Genomic DNA, 23,776 nt, shown 5'->3' on the forward strand with positions numbered 1-23,776 from the left:
TAAGGTACTGTATACACAAAAATAAAACTGTCAAATTAAGATCTTCAAACATAAAGCCTCACCATTACCAACCACCCCCCAACTCCAGCCTCTGCTCTCTGAGGGTCTCTTCTTGTCTCACCTGTTACTAATATTGTGTGAACTGGGCACACTGATGACTATTGTGTTTATTGAGTAGCTTTTTGGACCTTGGCCATGAATATCTTTCAAAGCTTTGATAAATATGTTGAAGCCTGTGCTATAGATCACACAGCCTGAGGTATTTACTCTTTTCAAGAAAAATTTATGCCTAGATGTTTTTACAACCAAACCGTAAGTACTGAAGAGAAGTGCTATCTTTTTACTGTTTTCCAAAACAAGGTTGTAATCCAAGAAGATCATCAGATCAGTTAAAGCAGAATGTTCTCCATTCAATAAAGGCACAGGAGACTTTTTGACTCCAGCTTGGTGCTGAGGAATTTCATTGTCTGTTACTCCCACTCAGTTCTCAGGGCACAAAACTGGATTTCTTGGGGGATGGCCAACTTGACACACACCAGTTCTCAGTGTCCATCTTAAACGCTCCTTTTTAGGTAGGCTGGTGCAAGCCGCCTTCATACTTATCTCAGAATCCTTTCCTAGGCCACAGGCTGGGGCCTCATTTGCAGTTAGAGCTCTCAAAAAGAGAGTGAAAATGCCTGTCTATGGAGTGATTTTATGGAAAATGTTAAAACCTTTTACTTCTCCGGCACTAATGTTTTCCTGTATTCAGGTTTTAAAAATAATCCCCTCATCAGTCTTTATGAAAGTATTTATCTTTTAGTGACTTAAGATTCCTTTTGAAAATGTTATGGGAACATCACCATTTTGTTTGGTCAGAAGAATTTTCTTCCAGCCCCACTCATGCACTCCTAATATAACTTGATTTATAAATTAGATTAAGAGGCATATTTTCTCCAAATGAGGGAAAAAATGTCAAGAAGCCAAGTTGTTAAGAACTGATCATAGGCAGTGTAGCTTAAAAATCCCAGAGTCATCTGATTTTTTTCTTCATTACCAGTAGCATAGCCATTCTCGCTCCTCTGTGTTCTGCTCTGAAACGAGTTCTGTGCTTATAATATAGCCAGTCAGGTAAAAACCTGAGAAATTTTCACCATGACAGAAGATGAGCCACAGTGCAATGTAACAGCTATTATTTTCATCATAGTTAATCTCTGAAAGCCACTGGTTTAAATGGGATAAAATTTAGACAATCTTGCCTAATGTTGCAGCTTTCTTAACTCAGTAATACGTAGATGCATCTAATCTCCTAAGTAGGTATAAACAATATGTACTCGCCTGTTGCTAATAGCACTTGGGTCTGGCACACTGATGACTATTGTATTATGTTTGTTGAGTTTTTTGGACCTTGGCCATTAATATCTTTTAAAGCTTTGAAAGACAAATACCTTTAAGTCTATGATACCGATTACACAGCCTGAGGTATTTACTATTTAAAAAAGATTTTTTTAAGTTTTCTTTATTCATTTTGAGAGAGCACCCATGAGTGGGTAGGGGAAGAGGGAGAGAGAGAATCCCAAGCAGGCTCCACACTGTCAGCACAGAGCTCGAAGTGGGGCTCAATCTCGTTAACCGTGAGATCCTGATCTGTGCCTTAATCAAGAGTCAGATGTCTAACTGACTGAGCCATCCAGGCACCCCTGGTATTCACTGTTTTTAAGAAAACTTGAAGTTCAGCAGACTCTTCCTTTCAGTCAACACAGGAAAGAGGATTCTTTACAGAAGAGTAGTTGACTCAGTCTGAAGGATGATGTTTAATTGACTGCAGACACCGTCACCTGTCCTGGTCAGTTTGGTTGTAGACTTCTCATTCATAGATTATGCAGGGACAAGTAGTATGTGGACGAGAGAGTTAATGCCCATAAAGATCCTAGTAATTGGAATGATGATTTGAATGTCAGATGAAATGCAGCAGGGCTAAATGTAAATTATTGTACTAGCGTCCAAAGAGTCAGATGTTCAAGCAGGGCTCAGAAATACCTGTGGAATTAGGAGTGTGCCAACTAAAGTCACTTATAACAAGTGAAATGGAAACATCTCCCGCTTTGTAGTACCTGGGACGTGAGCCGCATTCATTAGTTGTGTGGCTAAGAGCCAAGCTGCCGCTGCGAGCCCCTGGAGCGGAGGTCTCCGCCTCGGCCCCCACTGCTGTTAACTTCAACTGCCTAGAGTAGCCAGGCCAGATTCCTTCACGGGCCATGGAGACGTCAGTGGAAACCAAAATTCTTAATTGGAAGTGCTGTTTTGGGTCATAAAGAGACGCGTCCCTCCTTTTGCTCAGGCTGAGAAAACACTGGTGAAGCAGTGTCTGCAAATGAGTGAAACTGCTCTCATGAGACACATGCGGATCACACGCCGCATCTTATGTTCTATTCAGTGAATGCGGTGCGTCAGTCTCCGAGAATGGCTATGGTAAATCTCCCAGAAGCCTACAGCATTTACTAATCATGCCTGTCTTTTAAAATAAGCCTTCCCTCAAAATATGTCCCCAGACATTACAAACGTTTTTTTCTTTTTTTAAGAAACTTTTTTGTTTTGTACCTGCACTGCGAGCATGGAGAGTACCTCTAACATATGCCCAAGTGAGCGGTTCTTCAGCAGGCAGGCACTTGATTCTTGTGTACGTAGAAATGCTTCTCACACAGCAAAGAGTTACACTCTCAGGCGGGGGCTAACGGGTGGCGCATTTTTCTTGAAACACAGCGCTATTTATCTAGCTTTCACTTTCTCATTTGGGGGCCTTAAGTACGAAGACTCATTTCTCTTACCAAAAAACAGGCAGTGAAGATCATCATGATGATTGGCACCTGGCTCGTAGCTTCAGTGTTAAGAGGTCAATGTGGAGCAGGGCTGGAGGACAGCAGACCAGAGGGGCAGCTAGTGTTCAGCCCAGCGTCACTGCCGCCATGTAAGAAGGCAGGCCTGGTGTTCCTGGTCTTGTTTTTCAGAGACAGCATTCTGTTGTGTCTGTGCATGTGTGAACTATTTTAATTTTTAATGTTAGGCCAATTAAGAAAATATTGTACTAGCTTAATAAAACATGTCTGTGAACTGGGTTACAGTGCACAGGCCACCAGTGTAAACTTTGTACGTTATTTTGCTGTCTGGAACTTCATGTTAGGAATAAAAGAGAAACTGGAAAATAAATATTCAGTATCCAGCAAGGAGTTGTATTCTCTTCTATAAACCATTCTATAGTGATTTCTCACTTATGTCGCCTGTTAGGAATGACCAGAAATCCACTTGTGCAAAGACCAGACCGGACCTGGGTAGGGCTTGGGGTGGGAAGACTTTATATGCCCATGTGGACACTGTCTCCATCACTAGCAGACTGACATCTCTAAGAGCTCAAGACATGCTTGTAGGTTTAGTAAGGCAAGTACTAATCCTTTCATGAAGTACAGACTTCACTGAAACAGAAACACCCATGGAATAATCATGGGCATGTTTACTTCGCTATTTACATTCAGACATAGATTCTGTGAATCATAAGGTCGCTTCCCATCCCCATTCCACTTGTCTCTGTGCAAATGGTGCTCCGAATAACTGGCAACATCAAACTGTTCCAGAAGACAGGGAATCTGACTACTCAAAAGACTTGCAGAGAATCACTTGAGGTTAGATAAAGCTGTGTTCTGAGGTCAAACATTTGTTGGGTTTTGCTTCGGGATGGAAGCCAAATGGTAACTGTACTTAGCAACTCTGGACATAAGATCATTATTTCAATGGAGTGACACCATCACCTAGCCTCAAGGCCCACCTTGAGTAGCATGTAAAGACTTTTCCCCAGTTTGCCCTTAGAGCTCATTTCCAGCCCTGTATGAATGTTATCTGCATTGGGAACACAGCCTTCCTCATTTTTACACTCCCCGCTGTGCTTAGCCATACCTCATAGTCAGCAGAGGTTCAGGTAAGGTGGGTGGGATTAGAGAGTATGTGGTTTGAGCTGCATGCCCAGTGGCCAAACTACATCCGGGGTCTACTAACAAAACAGAGAATTAGACAAAGGATCCTGAGGATTTAAATAAATCACCCAGCCTCAACTGACTCAGTGAGAGAGCACCCTCTCTGACAGATGGTTATACAATTTGTCTTCGAGACCAGCTTCGTCCTCAGGATTGTCACAGAGGACCAAAAGCAGCTTCTTCAGGACATTTGTTCACTGAGGTCCCTGGTCATCAGTGTGTCCACAGGTTGTGCAGGGAGATTCTAATGCACGGAGCTAATCCCAGCAATGGGAAGAGAGCCAAGCTGGTTTTGCAAAGATGCTGGAAACATCAGACTCAGAACTTGGCCTTCTGTTAGCCTTTTCGCATAAGCCCACTCACATCCCTTCTGGGCATTTTATATACCCAGGTACCTAAAACCATACAGACACTTAGATGCTGGAAACTGTCCTCTAGCCTTTCTCTATCTGTATGTTTTTACCTCTAAACTACTCCGGCCTGTAGAGGTAGCCTCTCGGCTTCAACTTTCTTATCTGCAAAATTGGAAAAATCCTTCAGAGGATTGTTGAAATAGATCAAATGAGATTATAGAGGTACAGTGCTTGAAAACTTTTAGTTTCTTTCCTTCTTTGTATCCTCAAGCCTTATTATAATACTAACAGATTTGCCACATATAAATACATGAATGAAGAAATAAAGTCTAAAAACAAGAAAAGGGAAGGGAAGAAACCAGGACCACAACATAGAAGCACAGAAAGAGGTGGATGAGGAGGAAATGAAAAAGAATAAATGGGCAAGAAGTAAGAAGGTTAAGCAAAAACAACAGAAATCTCCCTTCGAGAGATGAGGAGAAAAAAATGGGGTGTGGGGAAGGAGCAACTGAACAAAATAACAGAAATAAGCTACAAGTTCAATAGAAACACATGTTTGAAAACTGGAATGTTTGGAAAATAGGATAATTTAACCAGAAGTCCTAAGTTTTTAGATTTAACCAGGAAGCTGTAAACAAATGAACAAATAAATAAATAAATAATAGATTTTGTTTTAAACACCTGTTCGTAAAAAATCTGCAATGTATTGATTTTCTTGATTGAGATTTGATTATAGACAATGTAACAGAATTACATGATTGAGGGTAAATGTTTAGATAACTGTGTTTCTATTCTACTATACAAACTATATTTTGAACTGGACTAGGTTTTTGCTAACCCGATGTCCTAACCTGGTAACTTATTTCTGGACAGAATTAATTAATTAATTTAATGTTTGTTTATTTTGAGAGAGAGAGAACATGAATGTGGGAGGGGCAGAGAGAGAGAGAGGGAGGAAGAGAGAGAATCCCAAGCAGGCTCCTTGCTGTTAGCATAGAACCTGATGTAGGGCTTGATCTCACAAACAGTGAGATCATAACCTGAGCTGAAATCAAGAATCAGATGCTTAACTGACTGAACCATCCAGGACTGAATGTATTTTAACAGCAGAGTATAGTAGAGGGGGGATGGGGCCTAGAATCAAAGGCTTGGGTTCTACTGGGTGGCTAAAAAATCTGTAATATAGGCAAGATATATCATATACTGTATTTTAACATATAGCTCCTTATGGGGTAGGCTCATGGTACAGGTTATTCAGCGAAAATCCGAGTTACAGTGCTTTGAAGCAGCACATCACAGCTGCACATACAGGCACTGATGGAAAAGGCTAGTTTGTTGAGTTTTAACTGCATGTTCAATTATGCATTGCTCTGGGGAGACATCTGGTGATGTCATCAAACCTGTATTTTAAAAATGTAATATAGATAAACCATTTGTCATAGACATTTGCCTGTTTCCAGATGTTGTGGCCAGGCCATGTTTTCGCCCATCACCTATCAACGGTGAAGCCTTGTACAAGTCCAGCCTTGTTTCCTCATCTACTATCTACAGAATGGGGCTGACACCACCCTGCCCCACCTCACATGCCCAGGAAGATCAGTGACTTCAGGGATATGAACATTTTCTGGAAGACACAATATGAAATATAAATGTGTCCTCAAGGAGGGCAATGATGTGCAAATGCAACCCACACTTCAAAACCCTATCTAGATGTTTCTCAACCTTGTAGTTTGCTTGTTCAATCTCTCGCCTCTTCACTAAAACTATTCAAGGAGCAGCCTAAGAACTCCCACGACGGGACGGCAACCTCGTTCAGCGATGACCAACCTGAAACCAATCCACTGATACTCTGTGGAAAATTTTTACTCTTCAATTTCTTTTTGTTTTTATACTTCAGTAAAGCACGGTTTCTAACACAGGAAGATGATTTCTTGTCCTCTGAAAGGTGCACCATTCCCGGTAGTGATGATATCATTCCAGGGTGGCACCTCTGCCTGGGAAGGTCGCCTCCTCACTGCACTTCCCTAATCCACTCTTGAGCACCTCAGCCTGTTTCCACAGTAGCGTGTGAGAGTCTGAATCTACTCAGAACCACATTTTAATTGCCTACCATTGCTGTTAAGATAAACACCCAAGTCCTGCAACAGTCTGGCTTGTGCCAGCTTCTCCAGCCTCTTCTCAAACTTTTCTCCAAGTCGCTTTCTGCACTTGTAGCCATACAGGCTCTCTTTAGTCCTTGCAAAGGGCCAGCTCCCTTTCTGCCTCAGGGCCTTTGTACAGGCTGTCTGCTCCTTCCCCTTCACTTGGCTATCTCTAGCTCATATTTGAGGTCTCCACTTAGATGGCACTTTCATGGGGAAGTCTTCTCAGAACTGCCCTGCCCATTTGATCAGATTCCCTTCCATAGTTTATGGTTCTTTCCTTAAGAGCAGTTATTGCCATTTGCACCTAGAGGAGTTTTTGATTCATGTCAGTCTCCCTGACAAGATCAGAGGCTCCACAAGGGCACAGGCTTGTCTGTTGTTCATTATCATATCCACCATATGGACCACATGGGAGGTATTTAGTACATAACTGCAGAATGAATTATTTTAATCCATTCATAATCTTCTGCCCCATGTCCTTGACAATACAGCATCCATTTACAACCCAGCTGGTCTGAGGTGTGTTACTTAAAGCAATTCTAAATGAGAAAAAAACGTCTCTTTTAGGGTGATTGCTGAAAGGTCAACAAAGACTTTCTTCACTGAAGAAAATGATTCAGTGAAGAATGAATGACATTTGGTTTTTTTATTCTAAATGAAGAACAGATATATTAGGAAATTATTAGTATAGTTAAATGATGTCCAGCAAAAAGATCATTTTTATAACTCTGCTTTTCCAAAAAGAAGGCCCCCCTCCCCATAAATCTCATCAACACACAGTCATGCTTGGCTTGAACATCATCGCGTCTTACTCTACTCGCTTCTTGTGACTGCATGACCCCACTGTGCAGCTTCTTTCTCATGCTCTATGCTTCTCGGGTGAAGCAAAATCAACACCTGGTATCGGAGCATGGAAAAGATAAATTCTAACAGGTTTTTATTACCTTTTCTTCCGAGTCCCCTGGTTGACAGGTAATTACTCCATCTCTTGATCCTCCTGCAAATGTTGCCTTACAATTTGCAAGCCACTGTTGTTAGAAAGAGACGCAGACATGGGTAAAATCAGTGATGTCTTGAAAACATTTTTATCATCTATCCTGACAGGGAAACTCGATTAAGCTTCTAATCACAGTAAAATAAAATTTTGCTACAATAACTTTTTGAAAGTATTTTTTTCTGGTTAAAGATGAACTATTTGAGATTAAAATATCTGTTCATTGGGTTCAGTGATGCCCATTTAAAAATGTAATTTCAACATTGTGATACATCATTGCTGGAGAATGGTCTCATCAGACTACTCTTAATTTAATTAAAGAAATCATAAACAGTTAGATATATTTCCTATGATTGAGATTTGGAGATAAAAACCAATATTTCCTCACAGGGTAGGTGATACGGGACCATGTGACCTGACTCATGGCCCACCTACCCCTCTGTTACGTTGGGTGGCTTCTATGGGTGCAGGTCTACTTCAGTGTAAGAAAGGCTATTATAATAATAGCTCAGCTATTTAGACGTTCTACCTGCTTTAAATATCTGGGATGGTAACTAATACAGATGTGAAAAGGAACCTCCGGACACAATATGAACTGAAGAATTGAAACTTGCACCTGAAATCAAAAGATTGGTTTGTTCACCAAGAAGGATGGAAGGATTACTTGTATTAATTGATGATGGAGAGAGAAGTTGGGACACATGACAGGTAAGGAGCCACAGAAGTAGAAGACAATGGGAATTATGATAGTAGAATGTCCGAACTCTTGCCCTTGGACAGATCGTGGAAAGATCCATAACAAGAGCAACAAACAAAAAACAAGTAACTTTGTAATGAATGCCTTCTATGTATGACGCACTGTGCCAGGCAGTTTACATATGTTATTTCCACTTTAAAGCCCATACCTATTGTTTTGTGTTTGAGGGCATGGACTTTTGAGTCCCACAGACCTGGGTTTCAATACCAATTTTCTACCTCCTAGCTAATGAGGACAATAATAGGAACTCCCAGGGCAGCTGTATTACATGATCTAATTTAAGAAATTTAACTCTTATTAGGTAGTTGGACACTAGAAGGGATTCAGGAGATCAGTGCTATGACTATTAAAATTGTTATACCCTTATCACAATTCTGCAGATTAATTATTATCACTGTCTTACAGAGGATGAATCTGAGATGAGGAGGGAAGTAACTTATCCCACATCACTAGCCCTTACGGAGCTGAGCTGTGATTTGAACACACGTCCATCTGATTTCAAAATTCATGACTTTCCTATCGTGCCCGGCATATTATAAGAAGTGTCCCACTCTGAATTTCACACAATTACTTGTCAGAAATCAGGGGGTCTGCATGCCTGGTTTCTGGATCACTTCTGTTTCTTACATTTTACAGTCTAGATATATGAAGGGAAAGAGTAAAGAGCTGGAGTTGAGGCCAAGAGAGGCAGCGGGATCAGGGAGGGGCAGCTACCGAGAGTGGTGAAGAGGAGGAGAGAGTGGAAAGCCACTCCAATGAGTTTCAGGAGAGGCAAACACTGGGAGGAAGTGATTAACAACCTCACATCTCTGAGAAAAGTTAGAAGGAGACGTGTCAAGCAGATACCCATGTCTCCCAGTTTCTAAGTAGGGAAATTATGGAGCTAAAATGAAAGCTGAAAATTTCTCTTTTGTGGTATCGTTCTATATAATCCATACCATTTACAGTTCTACCAGTATTTAATTGGAGTTGTAGTCTTCCTAACAGAGGAATAGATGACATTTTCTTTCCCCAAAGATCCTATCTTAATCACAACACCTTCCCAGAGCTCATAAGTGGGTTTGTTTGATAGTAACTGAAAGCATTTGCAGAGACACAAAAGCTTACTGAGAGCGTGGCCTCTTTCCTGTTGTTGTAGGTATCCAAATATTCCTGCAGTTCTAAGACACTGAACTTGAGCTTGTCCAGAAGTCCACAAGAAAGGAGCTAAAGACAGGAAAATAATTTGTATTAAAACAATTAGATAACTAGACAGAGGCGTGGCTACACAGATACAAAAGAGAAATATATTTAGAAATAACGTAAAGTAGGGCCCAGTGGGTCCATTTTTAGTAAGCTGTGGAATGTGTAATTTTGCTCCACTATCAGTTGCAATTGTAATTGAATACCAGCTCACTAATCCAAATCTCCTACAAAAATATCCAGTTTTCTCCATATCAGTATACTCAAATCTTAACAAGTATTCCATCAGAGCCCATATTAAGATATATCCCTTTGATGCACAAACTCTAATATCTTCATCCAGTAATACTCCAAGGAAGGTGAAGACAGACCTAAACAGACTTTTGAACAATTTATAGTTAATCTCTGCTTTAAATCATTTAAGATAGAATGATTTCTCTTACTGTATTCTTTGCTGCAAGATAGCCAACTACCAAGTTCTTGGAAAGACTAATTCTTCAGAGACTTTTGAAATCAAAGCACATCCTCATTGGTTCTAAACTTTACTAGTACATTACTCAGCAGAGGAGACATTTGTGTGATATGCATGGGGATGTAGACAAAGGTAATACACACCCCTGCCCTCAAAGAACTCACCAGTCATGGAGGCTTAGAGTTATATATAAAGTCATGATTTAGCAATTGGCCAGAGGATGCTTTATTTAACCCTCAAACTCATCATTTGCAATTTGGGCCGGACAAATCCCTCCAGTGGGCAATCTATCTCTGTTGGAGACTTGGGAGTAAGGAAAATGAGGACATGTTGCCTCTGGAGACCCATCTGTCTGGACAACCTAGCATTGCGGGGATGGGCTAGGTCAGGTCTGGGGATTAGCTCATCATATTAACAGCTGGCAAATCCAGACTTACTGGAGAGAGGTGCCAACGACATGGAGGGATCACCAAGGTGGATTTTTCTCCTGACTCTCTGACACGACTTGGCCTGGGCTGGCAATGTAGTCATTACTACACAGACTCAGGCATCGTGACACAACATGGTGCTGCTCGCAAACACTGACAGTATCTTTCAAACAAACCACAACACAAACATGCTTCCTGTATGTGTCAGACCCTGAGCTGGGCCGGCCATTTGCCCCCAGAGCAGAACTGGGGTACTCACAGTCTCAGCATCCACAAAGAGGGTAGGGCACTCGGAGCAGGAGGTGAGCATCTGAGAGGAGCTGACAAACTTGGACCCGATTCCCCGGAGGTTGTCTCCTAGGTAACTGGCAGCGTCACAGGTTAGGAAGCAGAACCTTTTCTGAATATTCTGAAAGGCAAAATAATGACCGTTGGTAAAGGCTGAGTTTTAACTTATATACTAGAAAAAACCCCATTTTTAAATCTTTATAAAAATATCAAACGAGCGTAGGTCCTCAGATAGAGGTGGGGAGTGAATGTTGGTCTAAAGTCAAGTAACTAATCACCCAGTGTGGGCAAAGTTCCTTCTTAAAGTGTTTCTCAGAATGTGGATGCTTATATAATATTTTAAATAAATCGTGTTTTTCTTTTTGCTGATGGGCAGTGCTGGTCAGCAGCTTGAGTCCACCTCACCTGTCTGTCAGATCAGTGAGAAGTTACTGAGGTTACATCGATGTGCATGGGACAGAAAAGGTCATGAGTTGTAACCCTTTTCTGTTCCCCAGGATCACAGCTTCCTGAGAAAGAGTGCCAAAACAGTGCCATTTGAGCCTCTGAGAATGGAAGTATATACTACATGGATCTGGAATAATATCTCCCTCTGATATTGTGTGTGGTCTGGTGTCCGTAACTGTGTCCAATAGGGTTGCATACGTTGCTTCATTAATCCTCACAACCGGGCAAAGAAGTCCAGGGTAAGACAGGACTTGCCTACGGTCATGTAGCTAGGAAGTGACAGAGGAAGGCTGAGCCTGACCCCAGAGCTCACCTTCCCGCCACAAATCCATGATGCTTCTTAAGAGCGAGGTCCTCCTGTACTGCCTGGAGGCAAAGCCAGAATTAGGAAGAATCGGACTCACTGTGCCTGTGTCAGTGCCAAAATGGGAACATTTCTTAGCCCTAGACTTTCAACACATAGTATCTTTAACACAAAGAACATAATATTGACCCAAACCATAATTCCAGTCCTAGGCATGGGCTTTCAAACTCAAAGAGATGTCATGCTTTTTGAGTTGAGAAATCTAATCTGGGAGAAATCCTCTCTGCCCTGTTGTGAGGAAAGTAGCATGTCCCCCAAACAATGGCAGGTTGGTTCTTTATAATTTGCATTAGAAAAGTGCCAGCCATGCTTCATAGTCATCATTTTTTACTTAACATATATGAGAATCTTGGCATAATGTGTGGCATACGTATGTCTTTATGGTGTCAATTTACTTTTATGTGCCGTTAGAAAAAATAAAAAACCCAACTGAACATTGGAGCAGAAACGAAGGAGAAGTACCATGTCTAGCATCACACATCTAGTTGATTGGCAGAGCTGGGAGTAGGATTCAGGTCCCCAAAGAGTTTGGGGTTCTTTCCATTTTACCTAAGGGTCCGGTGAGGCCTGGGAAGCTGTCTGTCAGGGAGCTTTAGAGCCTCTTATAAAGGCAGGTGATAGTTAGGGGAGAGACCCTCAGTCTTGTCCTCACCTGACTTCCATATAAACACATTGTGTAATTTGGTGATGCTGTGTGACAATGACAATATTCTAACACAGGAGCGGGAGGAAGGATGTATAGTGACTGAGACACTTGGGAAGATGTCCACACTGGACCATTAGAAACCAATGTCTTGTTTTTATAACCAAATTATTTTAGCAATTACCTCCTCTCTACCCCCTCCCAAATCCAACTAAATATAGGGAAATGTGGCCTTCAGACTCACAGGAAAATGTTGGGAAAGAGTAAACAGACAGGGTGAGGACCGGCCAATAGCTTAGTGGACTGCATGTCCGAAATGTACTTCATTTCTAGCATATTTTATTAATACCTATTTTGATATTAGTATTGCTCTCAATCACATAGTGTTTGATGACAGTTGAGAAAGTTAAGGCTAAATGTAATATCAAAAACTGAAATAGGAGGTATACATTTGTAATATTATTATTGCAGATGACCTCCATAGGGATTGATCTAATGCATGGATGAAAAAATAAAGTCCAAACCCCAAAGTGCCCCCCAGCCAAGGGCCCAGCCCCACCTGCCAGCTCATGCCACAGACTGCTGGTCCACTGGTATTAAGTCAGAAAAGTCGGTTTAAGATATCCACTAAAAAATTATTCCTATTCATGGTTCTTACATTTACTGAGCACATATTGTGTGTTAGCAATGGTGCCAGCCGCTGGGAAATCAAAATCAGACACCACTGCATGCCCACTCCGGGGGAGACAGACAATAAGTGATTCTGAGAGAATGTGACCGTGACAGATGTAACCACTATGTGCCTGGATCCCAGGTGATGGGGAGGGAGAAAGAAAGAAGGGAAGGCTTCATTTGCAGAAGTGCGCTCCCATCAGGGAGCATGTAACTGGGAGTACAGGAGAGGGAATGGCCATGCTGGGCACAGGGAAAAGTATTGCTCATGACTAGGAAATTGAGCACAAATAACTAGGGACTGTAATGAGAAAAAATTACTACAACAGCCAAATGTAAACTATTAACCAGTAACCATTATTTAAAATAGGCTTTAGAATAATATTAAAAATAAACAACTTGGCTCCTAAATCCTTAACAAATGGTAACTTCCTCATAGTTTGTGTTAAAATTTCAGTCAGCTCAGTGTTTCTGGGATTTTTATCTCTCAGCAGCCAGTTGTCTCCTGTCTCAAGCCTAACAGCTCCTCCAGCTCGCAGACACAACCCTCATTTTGCCCAGTCAACTTTCTAAAAGATTTCACTAAAAGAAACAAAACTTGGGAGCGAGCAGCACACTAACACCCAAAGTGAGAAAGCATACCTACTAGTGCTATTGGTATATAATTCTCCAAAAATGGGTCATAAGAAGCGCCACCAGGCTCAAAAACAGACTTTACTTTTCATAGTAACTAAATAGTGGCTTCCTGAATTTGAAGTTTTTTAAGGAAGATGGTCCTAGTTTTTTTCATTTGGCACTTTTTAAAAATTTATTTTTTAAATTACTTCTATTTATTATTTATTTAATCAAATGTCAAATTGGTGAACATACAGTATAAAGTGTACTCTTGGTTTTTGGGGTGGATTCCTGTGGCTCATCGCTTACGTACAACACCCAGTGCTCACCCCAACAAGTGGCCCCCTCAATGCCCATCACCCACTTCCCCCCTGCTCTGCCCCGTCCCCTCCATCAGTCCTCAGGTTGTTCTCTCTATAGAACGGTCTCTAATAGTTTGTCTCCTCCCTCGCTGTAACTCTGTTTTTCCCTTCTCCTCCCCCATGGTCTTCTGTTAAGTTTCTCAAGATCCACATATGAGTAAAAACACAAGATACGTGTCCTTCTCTGACTGACTTATTTCACTCAGCATGACACCCTCCAGTTCCATGCACGTTGCTGCAAGCGGCAGGATGTCATTCTTTCTCATTGCCAAGTAGTATTCCATTGTACATATAAACCACATGGATCAAGAACATGTGGTCCATTTTGCACTTTTAATGGAATTCCTTATTTTCCTGCCTTTCCCTTCTGCAGTGGCTCTTCCTGAAGGTGACTAGTGGGCCCATCCCTCAGTCCACTTTCATGATATATGCTCTAGAACTCAACCTATAAAACAGTGGAAGCGGGTTCTACCTTGTCTGGCCGTTCACTCGTCCATCACTCACGTCTATTGGAACTTCCTAAGTCCCTTTTCATGTTTACCCTGAAAACATGTGGCAGTTCTGTTTTGTGAGTGATCAAATACAAGTTTAAGAGAAATGCTGAAAGAAAGGCATTTTCATTAGTGGAAAATATGAACTCTAAAGAAATTAAGAAGCAGAGAAAAACACACCCCAAATCTCATCACCCTGCATAAACTACAGTGAAATGTTAGTGTATAATCTCCACTATTTTCTAGACACTAAAAAATAGTACTGTGCATGCTGGGTTTTTAAAACTAGTTTTCTCCTAAACTCTAACCATGTCGCCATGTCAGTCAGTCTCCACCTGCATGCAGCCTCACCTTCATCACTGAGCATTATTTCCAGCCATGCATCTTTCCCAGAACTGCTGTAATTCGAATACAGCTCACAGGGCTAGTGAATTCCAGTGATGACCGCAGACCTCTGAGGTTTCTTCATAACAAGCCATGTTTCCCTTTTTTTGCTGCCTCCTCCCTCCACCAATCATTTGATGAGATTTAGAGAGTAAGAGTTCAGAGCAAGATGCACAGAGGAACTGACAGGTATTTGCACATCAACAGACAGGCAGGCATAAAAATAAATCTTCAAGTACCCATTAGAAGTCAAGTTTCCTCCATCTCTTTGGCTCAGTAGTTGTTGTAAGAGTGTTTGGGGGATAATAAGTGAAATCTGAAGGTGTCCACACACAGACTGCTACGTTGAGTTGTGTGCAAGACGCCACAGGTGCCTGGCAGAGGGATTGAGATCCAGCTTGCCCTCTGCTGGCCACACCCGGCACTGCAATGCTCTGGAGGAAGGGGCGTATGTTTCCAATCTGCACAAAGATACCTTGTGGACTAGCCAGTCTGTGGTTCACCTAGCGGAAGCAAAGTATGACTGTTCATGTGTCCAGAAGCATCTACAAGGAGAAGCAAGTGTTCTTAGCTACAACTGACATGTTTAAGGAATTCAGGCCAGGAAAAGAGAGAAAACACAAGAAAAAGATAAACATGAATAATAAAGAAGAAAGATATAAGAGGGGTATAAGAGGAATGCAGGGTAGGCTTGGCAGAAGGTACGCTCGGTGGTTCTGGCATCATGTCATGGCTGCCTGGGATCGATGGCATCGAGACCAGGCCGAATGGCAAAAGCAAACAGGACGACGTGTAGACTCGATCATTTAGGGGCAAGGCCTTTGCAATTGCAGTTTAAGCAGATTACAGTGAAACAGAAGAAAGGCTGAAGTCAGAGGCTAATGAGGGGTGTCTGGAGGAGGAAATAATGCAAATCCGGAATGCAACGAGCACCCCTCCTGGAATCAGAAGCTGGCAGGCTGCCCTGCGAGACTGAGCCCTCGGAACCGCGAGCCAGCACCGTACCTTAAACAGGGAGGAGAACACGTGAAACGTATACACCGCGCAGGAGCCGTCCGAGTCACACATGAGCTGGTTGATGTGGCTGCGCCAGGCTTCCTCGGCATCGTCACAGGCTGCGGGCTGAAACGCAGCAAGGATGGCGGAGAAGAAGGGCGAGGGAGGGGGGGAGACGCCCCTGTCCCCTTCTCCAAAGCTGCAAAAGATGAAAACAACCATGTCAGGAGGCGACAGTCCTCACCCTCTACTAGGCCGCATACATTCTGACCCGTCAGCCATCCTGTCCCCTCCTCCCTTTGAGGACTCGGCTCTCCTTCACAGACGTTCTCTTCTGATTCCTGGAAAGACAATTTTCACCTCTAGAAGTTCTGTGATCTCTCTCTTTCTCACCTCCTTTTTTTCTTTCCTATGTTTTCTATACGTTTATTTATTTTGAGAGAGAGAGAGCGAGAGCGTGCAAGTGTGCATGAGGGACGAGGGGCAGAGAGAGAGGGAAGACCAAGCAGGCTCTGTGCTGTCAGCACAGAGCCCCATGCAGGGCTCCATCTCATGAAACAGGAGATCAAGACCTGAGCGAAATCAGAGCGGAGGCTTAACTGACTGAGCCAGCTAGGCTCCCCCTGACCTCCTTTCTAGAGAGTCGGGTCTCCTGGAGCCTCCAGCAACTGTCTTTCCCGGGCGCCATTCCCCAGACACATAACACTACTTGCCATGCTTTGGCACTTTTGCTCCATTTCATTTTCCGTTATGAATCATTACAACAAAAATTTTGAATGTTTTAGCTTTTCCTTTGAGGGGGAGAGTATCAATGGCCACACATGCATGAATGCCCAGGAGGAGAGGGAGGAGGGAGAAAGGGAAAATTCAAGAAGAGAAATGCAGGGTGGGAGAGACCCAGAGGGAGGAGGGAAGGGACGATAATGAACACAGGTGAAAGGCTGGATTCTTCCTTAGGTATTATTACCGTCAGCTTGTCCTCCAAAGGCCAGATACTCCTCACCGTAACAGAAGGTCTTTGTTTAGCTGTATCGAAACCTATTTAGTTCTTGTCCACATTCAGAAGAGAGATTTTAGGATTCTGACTTTCTTTTCCAGAAGCAAATCTGTAGACTTTATCACTTGAGATTTATTCTAGACCCTGCATTAGTGTTTTTATCTATTCCTCTCTATTTTTGTGCATGCGTGTTCTCTGGCTGTAGCTCACTAGTCTCAGAAACACCAGCGACTAGGCTGAAAGCCACCCACTTAAAAAAGAGTAGGTATTTAACTTATAAAGAGCCTCTTGTTCTTGTCTTTTAACTCGAAATGGAAAGAACTCATTTCCAAGGACTTGCCAGTCTTGCTTATCTTCAAAGCGCGCAAAGCTTGGACAATGTCCCCAGACCCCTCTTTGGCTTCTGCGTTGCTCTATGGCTTTGTGTGACTCTGTGTTACTCTATGTTACTCAATGGCTTTATGAGTCACGACATGAGTACCCTTTTCAGTTCCACTCTAGGTCGCACACTCTGACCAGTCGGAGTCCTCTGAGTCAGAAGTCAACATGGACTCCTCCTTCGGAAGTCCTAGCAGTGCCCTTGGGACCTCACTTGAGGTACAGTGACTAGAAGACAAGGGGCCAGGTAGCTGTCACCACTCATTTCTTTACCTTGCAAGAGTAAACTGGTCCAGTGCTCGATTGCCTTTTTCTTCTGCCTCAGTCATGTCCAGGCTAAAGCTACCACTGCATTCGAAAGTTGCTGGGACTTCGTTCACAGAACTGGAAAGATCGTCCTCATGCACGGCAGTGTCCTCCTCCTCCTGGACAGCTTCAGCCTGGAAGAAGAAAGAGAGGAAAGAAGCCCCCCACCGTGTGAGAATATATTTGGGAAAACCCATTCAACTAAAGGAAAAATACAAGAGACAAATCCTGAGAGTGATAGAAATCGGGGGCACTTATTTCCCAGCTACAATACAGTGAGTTTCTAGAACTGGACTTAGGCATTCTCCAGAGTACTGTTAATTCTTTGCCTTCTTTTCATTCTTGTCCACAGTAGTTTGCAAGGAGGTTCTCAGTAGACTGCCACATTCGATCCATGATTATGGGGGTATAAGTGCTAAACACAGAGACCCCTCTCATTTTATAGACAACTCATGTGTGGGAAACGGACTTGCCTGACACCAAGGAGATGATCAGAGCGTCTGGATTCGCTCTTTCCACTGTACAACCCTCGTCTTCTAAAGCAAGCCTATCCAGAGGGAACTCTCTGATAGAGAATTCCTTTACCTATGGAAACTGGAATTTAGAATCCTCAGTGACCGGTATAGTAAATGCTCAAGAAATACCTGCAGGGTGTATGAGTGAGCCATAGTTGTTCACTGAGCCCACCCCGTCCATAGGTCTCTCCATACTGGAAATCCTCTAAGACCCATTTACATACATGCTTTGCTCTTGGGGATCCGAAGCTAACAGACGGGAGCCGCTCCTCTCACCCCTCGGTCAACTGTACAGTGAGCAGTGAAATGAAAGGGCTCTAGGTCAGAGAGCTTCAGAACTGGGATCAGTGAGGGGCAGGAGAGAGACACGGCAAGGAGAATGGAAAAGGAGGCTGGGTTTGAACGTGGGCCAGGGAGAGTCGCTGGGGAACGGACTGTTCTTTATGAGAGGAAGGAAGACAACTGGGTTACAGACCAGAAGAGGAAAGGAAGGCATCACACGCACGAATTTCAGTGAGTCATTTTCTTAACAAAACAAAGCAAGGCCAAAGAGAAATATATATGAATTAGAGCATTATCACAGGTTGCCACCGGCCACCCAGTTAGTATTTTGAGTCTAGGATTAATAGGGAGGTTAAGAGGAGTGTTTTAAGATACGGTAGGGAAACAAGATATCTCATGTCTTTGAAGGAATTGCTCATAAATGCCGAGTTTCAGAGGCTTATCCATATCTGCTTTTTCCTGCTTTTTAAAAACTAGAGTGGTGCCAGCAAGACTGGCTGCCGGGGACGGGTCTGGGTTATTAGCGCACATGAACTTAATCTGTTCGGTGAGGGCTGGGTTCTTACAAAAATATCCTTTATTTTCTTTTCTAACATCACGGCTATATCACACACTGCAGAAACCCAGCTCATGTGGAAAACAGAGGCAGCCTTTCAGAAATTAGACTTCACTTTTCCTTGATAGAATTAGATGATTTCTGTGTGAGTCCATAAATATATTACCACTTAGGTCGTGCTTTCTAGGAGAAATCTATGTAATTTAGTATTTAGACTAGGAATAAAAGGAGAAAATGACTATTCTAGGACTGAGAAATAGCACATGCTAATAACTTCATATTTATTTTATGATGTCCTTTCCATGAAATTTATTAATCTTAGGATTCTGGTATTTTAATCTCAGACAAGTTTGGACTTCACGGACTCTAAGAATTTGCCTATATTCCTTTTGCAATGAATGAGGCTTTCTTAGAAATCATTTTTTAAGCTTCAATATTTTTAAGTGATTGTGATTTGGCTGGTTGTCCTTGGTTTGAAGGACACAGATTTCCCTCGATCTCAGATCTGTTTTAAGTCCACTATAAAAGAACACACAACAGCCTGTGTTCTATATTTTTTCCATTAGAAGTATCAGAAAGAATATACTTTTATACATTTTAAAAATTATGTTTATAATTTTCTCTTTCAAACTTGTATTACCAAACTCAGGAGAAAGGAAGTTTTCTCCTAAGCACAGTTGGAGATTATTTTGGTATTTCCCGTATAAGAGAACAAAATTCTATACTGATGGGCATAAATGTGGGCACTTATGTGAACACAGTGTGGGAATGGGCAGTTTTATGGTTACGATATTTTAGGGAAATTTGATAAACTTTAAATGAAATGTACATTGTTCCTTTTTAAAGACCTGACCTTTTAAATAAGAAAATCACTTCTCTCCTCAGTCTGGCCAGAATGGTTTTGTGCAAATCTGGCATAATGTTGTGATCGACACTGAAAATTCCAATTGTATGCCAAAAGGCCGGAATGGAATCAATGCACAGACTGTATAGCTGCTTCCTACGGAGGAGAAAATCTCCCCAAGTACACGCACACACCCACTCCTCCCTTAGCATATTGTTTTGTAAAAGTCATGACGAAGAATAGAGGTTTCCAAGTCACAGCCATCTCAGACACACACCGATTTGTTTTGCCATTAATCAGCAGTGGTCCTGCTAGCGGGGAGATGCAAAGTGATCCACTGGAAAAAGGCCTCAGACTGAATCTCTTTCAACCCACTGGAAGGCGGCTGCTCGTTTGTGAGAGTAAAACCGCTTCAAACAGAGGCCCAGGTGCCCAAACTCACGTATTTCCGAAAAGCAGGGAAGAAAAAGATAAAGACCATCTCTCCACTTAGTACCCCCTAAAATGTCTCAGGAAATGAGAGGCGCTCTTTCTTTAAGTCAAGTGCCATTGTAATTGCCAAAATCTCTTCACCTTGGAGCCCTCAGAAATCTGCAGATTATTCATGTCAGACAGAGACGCGTCAAAGCTGGCCATTCTGGTGTTGAAGGAATGCGGGTCTGCAGGGGTCATGTCACAGGCTGCCGTGAGCGATTCCAAGGGATTAGTCTCCTCAGAAGGGGAACGAGTCATGATCTGTTGAGAAAGAGAAGCAGATAAGACACAGAGTGAAGTCTCTCTAAAAGCTCGATTTATTCTTTATACCAGAGGGTGAACCACTGTCCGAGCTGGCTGCTGGTTGCTAGGTATTATTTAACACACATATTTCACTACTGTCAGAACTTCCACACAGCTGTGGGTGAGGGTACGCAGGCACAGAACTCCAACACACGAACACTCGTATTGGCAGAGAACCACACCCATGTCTGACTGTTACATTTCCCGAAACTTCTGATGTCTCAGGAATTTTTAAAAAGATTCCAGCCTCATAAAAGTTATTTGAGGAAAGTCCAGGCCTGAACAGACTTAATGGCATTCAGGGGTTATAACAAATACCCCAGTATTTGTGTCCATTGGCAACCTCTAGGCAAGAGGCGTGTTACGATCAGTTAGACACCACCTGACACTTCAGATTTTAGTTTAGCAGCTGTGGAAAGGTTCTTTAGCAGCGACTGGAAACCAGGCTACTGCTTCAATACTGAAAATAAGCCTCCCACTTCCTATGGGGGGAAGGTTCCTACTTACGAGGTCCGAGTGCTCCAGGATCTGGCTGGTTGTGAGGTCCTCTTCTTCGGAGGACTCGTCAGAATCCTCATGGTTCATCTTGTTTAGGCTGGGAGACCTTCCTGCAAGTTGGTGCTCCTCCAGAAGCTGCAGGTCGCACTTGTCCAAACTATCCAGAGAACGCCTGCGCACTCCCCAGTTGAAATTGTCCATACTCTCGCCCTGAAATCACACCATCAGCTGGTTTTTATGGATCTTCCCGCATTCACCCCTTCACACATCCGCTTAAGTCACAGCTTAGAAATAAATATTTTCATGAGGAACTCTCAAGCGCTCGACTACTTTGGTACCAAACAATTTGTTCCCATGATGTGAAAGGTAGTAAAAGCATACTGTTTTCACCTAGATGTGGATTAAATCGCAGGGAGATGCATTTGCACACTTCTCCCTGGTGGCATGCTGGGCAATATTGTAATTTTGAAAATGTGACTCTTTTAACTCTATAAAGATCTGTGTTTCTGAAAATCTATAAGAAAGAGACCATTAATATTAAAACAAGCTCCAAAGACGTATGCCCCTCCCCGGCCCATTTAGTACTGTTTTCAGAAGGAGAAAAGGTAGGAGCTCTGCTGTAGCACATTCCACATCCTTTGGGTATTAAGTAGAAGAGCATTAGGTAAACATTCCAGCCTGTTCCTGCTACAGCGGTTTTTGCAGATCAAATGCAGAGTTAAGAGAACGTCCGAGAGCAGCTGGGCGAGTCGAACGGACCATGCACTACGCAGAGGCCAGAGAGCAGCGTGGCTTCACTTTCTTTTGCTTTAGGCTCATCTTTAAATAATTGTCCCAGTGTAGAGAAGAGGTGCTTTCCTAGATTGAATGACTTGGTCCCAAGCTACTATCGCTGACTTGTACCTTTTAATCTACTGAGAACCCTGCTAAGTGGCAACCCAAGTGTTCAAGCTTCTAGTTGCATCTCAGACTTTCTCTCCTAACCATCTGATATTAAGTGAGTATATTTGTCTACACAAAATCTTCTCCTAGAAAGGAATTTGGATTTTATTTTTCTCTCCATTAGGACAGGAATAAAACAAGGGAAATAGTACCCAGCCCCTTGATAAGTGAGTTTTAACCTACACAAACAGGTCAGATAAACAAAATCTAGCCCAGAATCCTTTCATTTATTAATCGTGTCGAAGACCATCTGACAGGTCGCTGAAACAAAACAGCTTTTCCCGGTGAGAACTCAGTGAGTAGCAATGACCGTGTAATATGAGAGATGCAAATCACTGTTAAAATTATGAGCATTAAGTTTATTAATCTTCCTCTGGTTTAAGGACCTATTTCTCCTGGATCCTAATGAAGCAAAGCTTGCCATTCTCATAGATCTCTCACAAAACAGATGCTTAGCTTTTTCAAAGTCTCTTTTGGAAATTCGTGGTAGAAAGGCAATAGGTAATGATCCTGGACACATACTGGATAGGATACATAAATTATTATCATTATTGATCCCCATGTGTGATGTTTATGATTGTTCTTAGGACTGTCTGATTATAAAAAGAAAGGAGACTTTGAAGATGATTTCCATATTCCACAGCTGTATCTGCTGTCTTGTCTGCCTCTACACCTTTATCTGTATCTGTTGTGATACACTGTCACCAAATAATCTATTTTCCCTTGTGAAAAAGGTTAACTGTTGTGCTGGGATTTAAAAATATCTGTTTCAGTCAAAACACGAAAAAATGTGGGAGAGGCAAGAATTCTGGAAAGAAAAAGAAAATGCAATGTGTGAAGAAGTTAAAACGACTCAAAGAATAAGAATATGGAGAAAAAAGAATGTGCAAATTACTGGGAGAAATATACAAAATATGAATGTAAAACATAAACCCTAACGCTGATTCTCATGCATCAAATCAGTGGATGGGCTGGACGGCCTATCTTAGACAACAATTCTGGAAGTCTCCCACATTGAGCCTGAGACAGAATCATGAACTTGGGGAGAAACATGCACGCTAGGGTCAGGGAATGCTACCTTGGGCAAGGAGGATGTGACTGCACCTCTGGTGAAGACCTGGATGGATGAGGCATGAGAACTGGGGGTAGAATATTGGGGTGGCTTTCTGGAGGATGCAATAGCTCTCCATCAGAGGCAAAAGTGTTGAAACTGTTTCCCCGGTGTGGCTGAAGAATTTAGATGGAAGAAGAATGCTATCGTCTAGTTTGTGTGGTGATTAAAAGTCAACCCACCATGTCAAAACAGTGTTTTACTGATTATGTCAGATTCTTCCAAGTGTGAGAAATTTTAGGAGGCGGCTAATTATTTAAGACCTTCTGCGTATGTCAGTTGTCAAACTTTACTCAGAATTTGTGCTGAGATGAGAAAGTTTTAGTGACCGAACATTCTGGAAATGTTAGAAATATTATTCTTTGAAATAACTGTTTTTATACTAGAACTCCGTCAAGTAAGAATGATTGGTGAAGGAATGTAGATGCACTGTGGTCAAAGTATATTTCCCCAAATATACCTACTCAGAGTAAGTCTGATGTGGCAATGGGTAGTAGGGTGATCACTGGTTAGTATGCCCAGGATGGGCCCGGTTTATGGCTATTACCTGGGTGCACCCCCTTTTACTTCAAAAATGGTTCTCATTTGGATGGAACTTTATACAGTTGCCAAACAAAGACAGCGGCTAATTCCTGTCAAACGAGCGGATCTCCTTGGAAGTGTTCGTGGTAGACTGTTAGACACAGCTTGTTGACTTCACCTTCAATAAGAGAATTCAATAACACAACCAATTCCGTCGTGCGGCTGCCTTCTCAGGCATTATAAGATTTTCATGGATCGTACTGAAAACCTCACTTTCTGAGAGGGTTTTCTTTTCTTAATATTTTTACATTGTAGTACTTGTTTTCCTTGTTGGGGTGTTTGCTTATTTAATACATTCCATCAAGGACAGAAATTACATGCTGGTTCCCCCCACCCCCATAGGAAGTGTGTCTTGGGCTTTTCCCTTATTATTTTCTTTACTTTTTTTTTTT

At 42.3% G+C, this 23,776-nt stretch overlaps 1 protein-coding gene across 1 annotated transcript in view; it reads right to left on the reverse strand.

Annotated features, from left to right (window-relative positions):
* FRY (FRY microtubule binding protein) overlaps nt 1-23,776 on the reverse strand; it is a 261,360-nt gene that overhangs the window by 13,652 nt on the left and 223,932 nt on the right. The window contains exons 52-58 of the mRNA XM_029938476.1: nt 20,759-20,959; nt 20,048-20,209; nt 17,245-17,411; nt 15,606-15,795; nt 10,594-10,743; nt 9,360-9,458; nt 7,446-7,529 (exon numbers count right to left, since the gene is read on the reverse strand). Coding sequence (XP_029794336.1) covers nt 7,446-7,529; nt 9,360-9,458; nt 10,594-10,743; nt 15,606-15,795; nt 17,245-17,411; nt 20,048-20,209; nt 20,759-20,959 — 1,053 coding nt within the window. The remainder of the gene's footprint in view (nt 1-7,445; nt 7,530-9,359; nt 9,459-10,593; nt 10,744-15,605; nt 15,796-17,244; nt 17,412-20,047; nt 20,210-20,758; nt 20,960-23,776) is intronic.

This window comes from Suricata suricatta, chromosome 4, assembly GCF_006229205.1.
Source record: "Suricata suricatta isolate VVHF042 chromosome 4, meerkat_22Aug2017_6uvM2_HiC, whole genome shotgun sequence".
NCBI lineage: Eukaryota > Metazoa > Chordata > Mammalia > Carnivora > Herpestidae > Suricata > Suricata suricatta.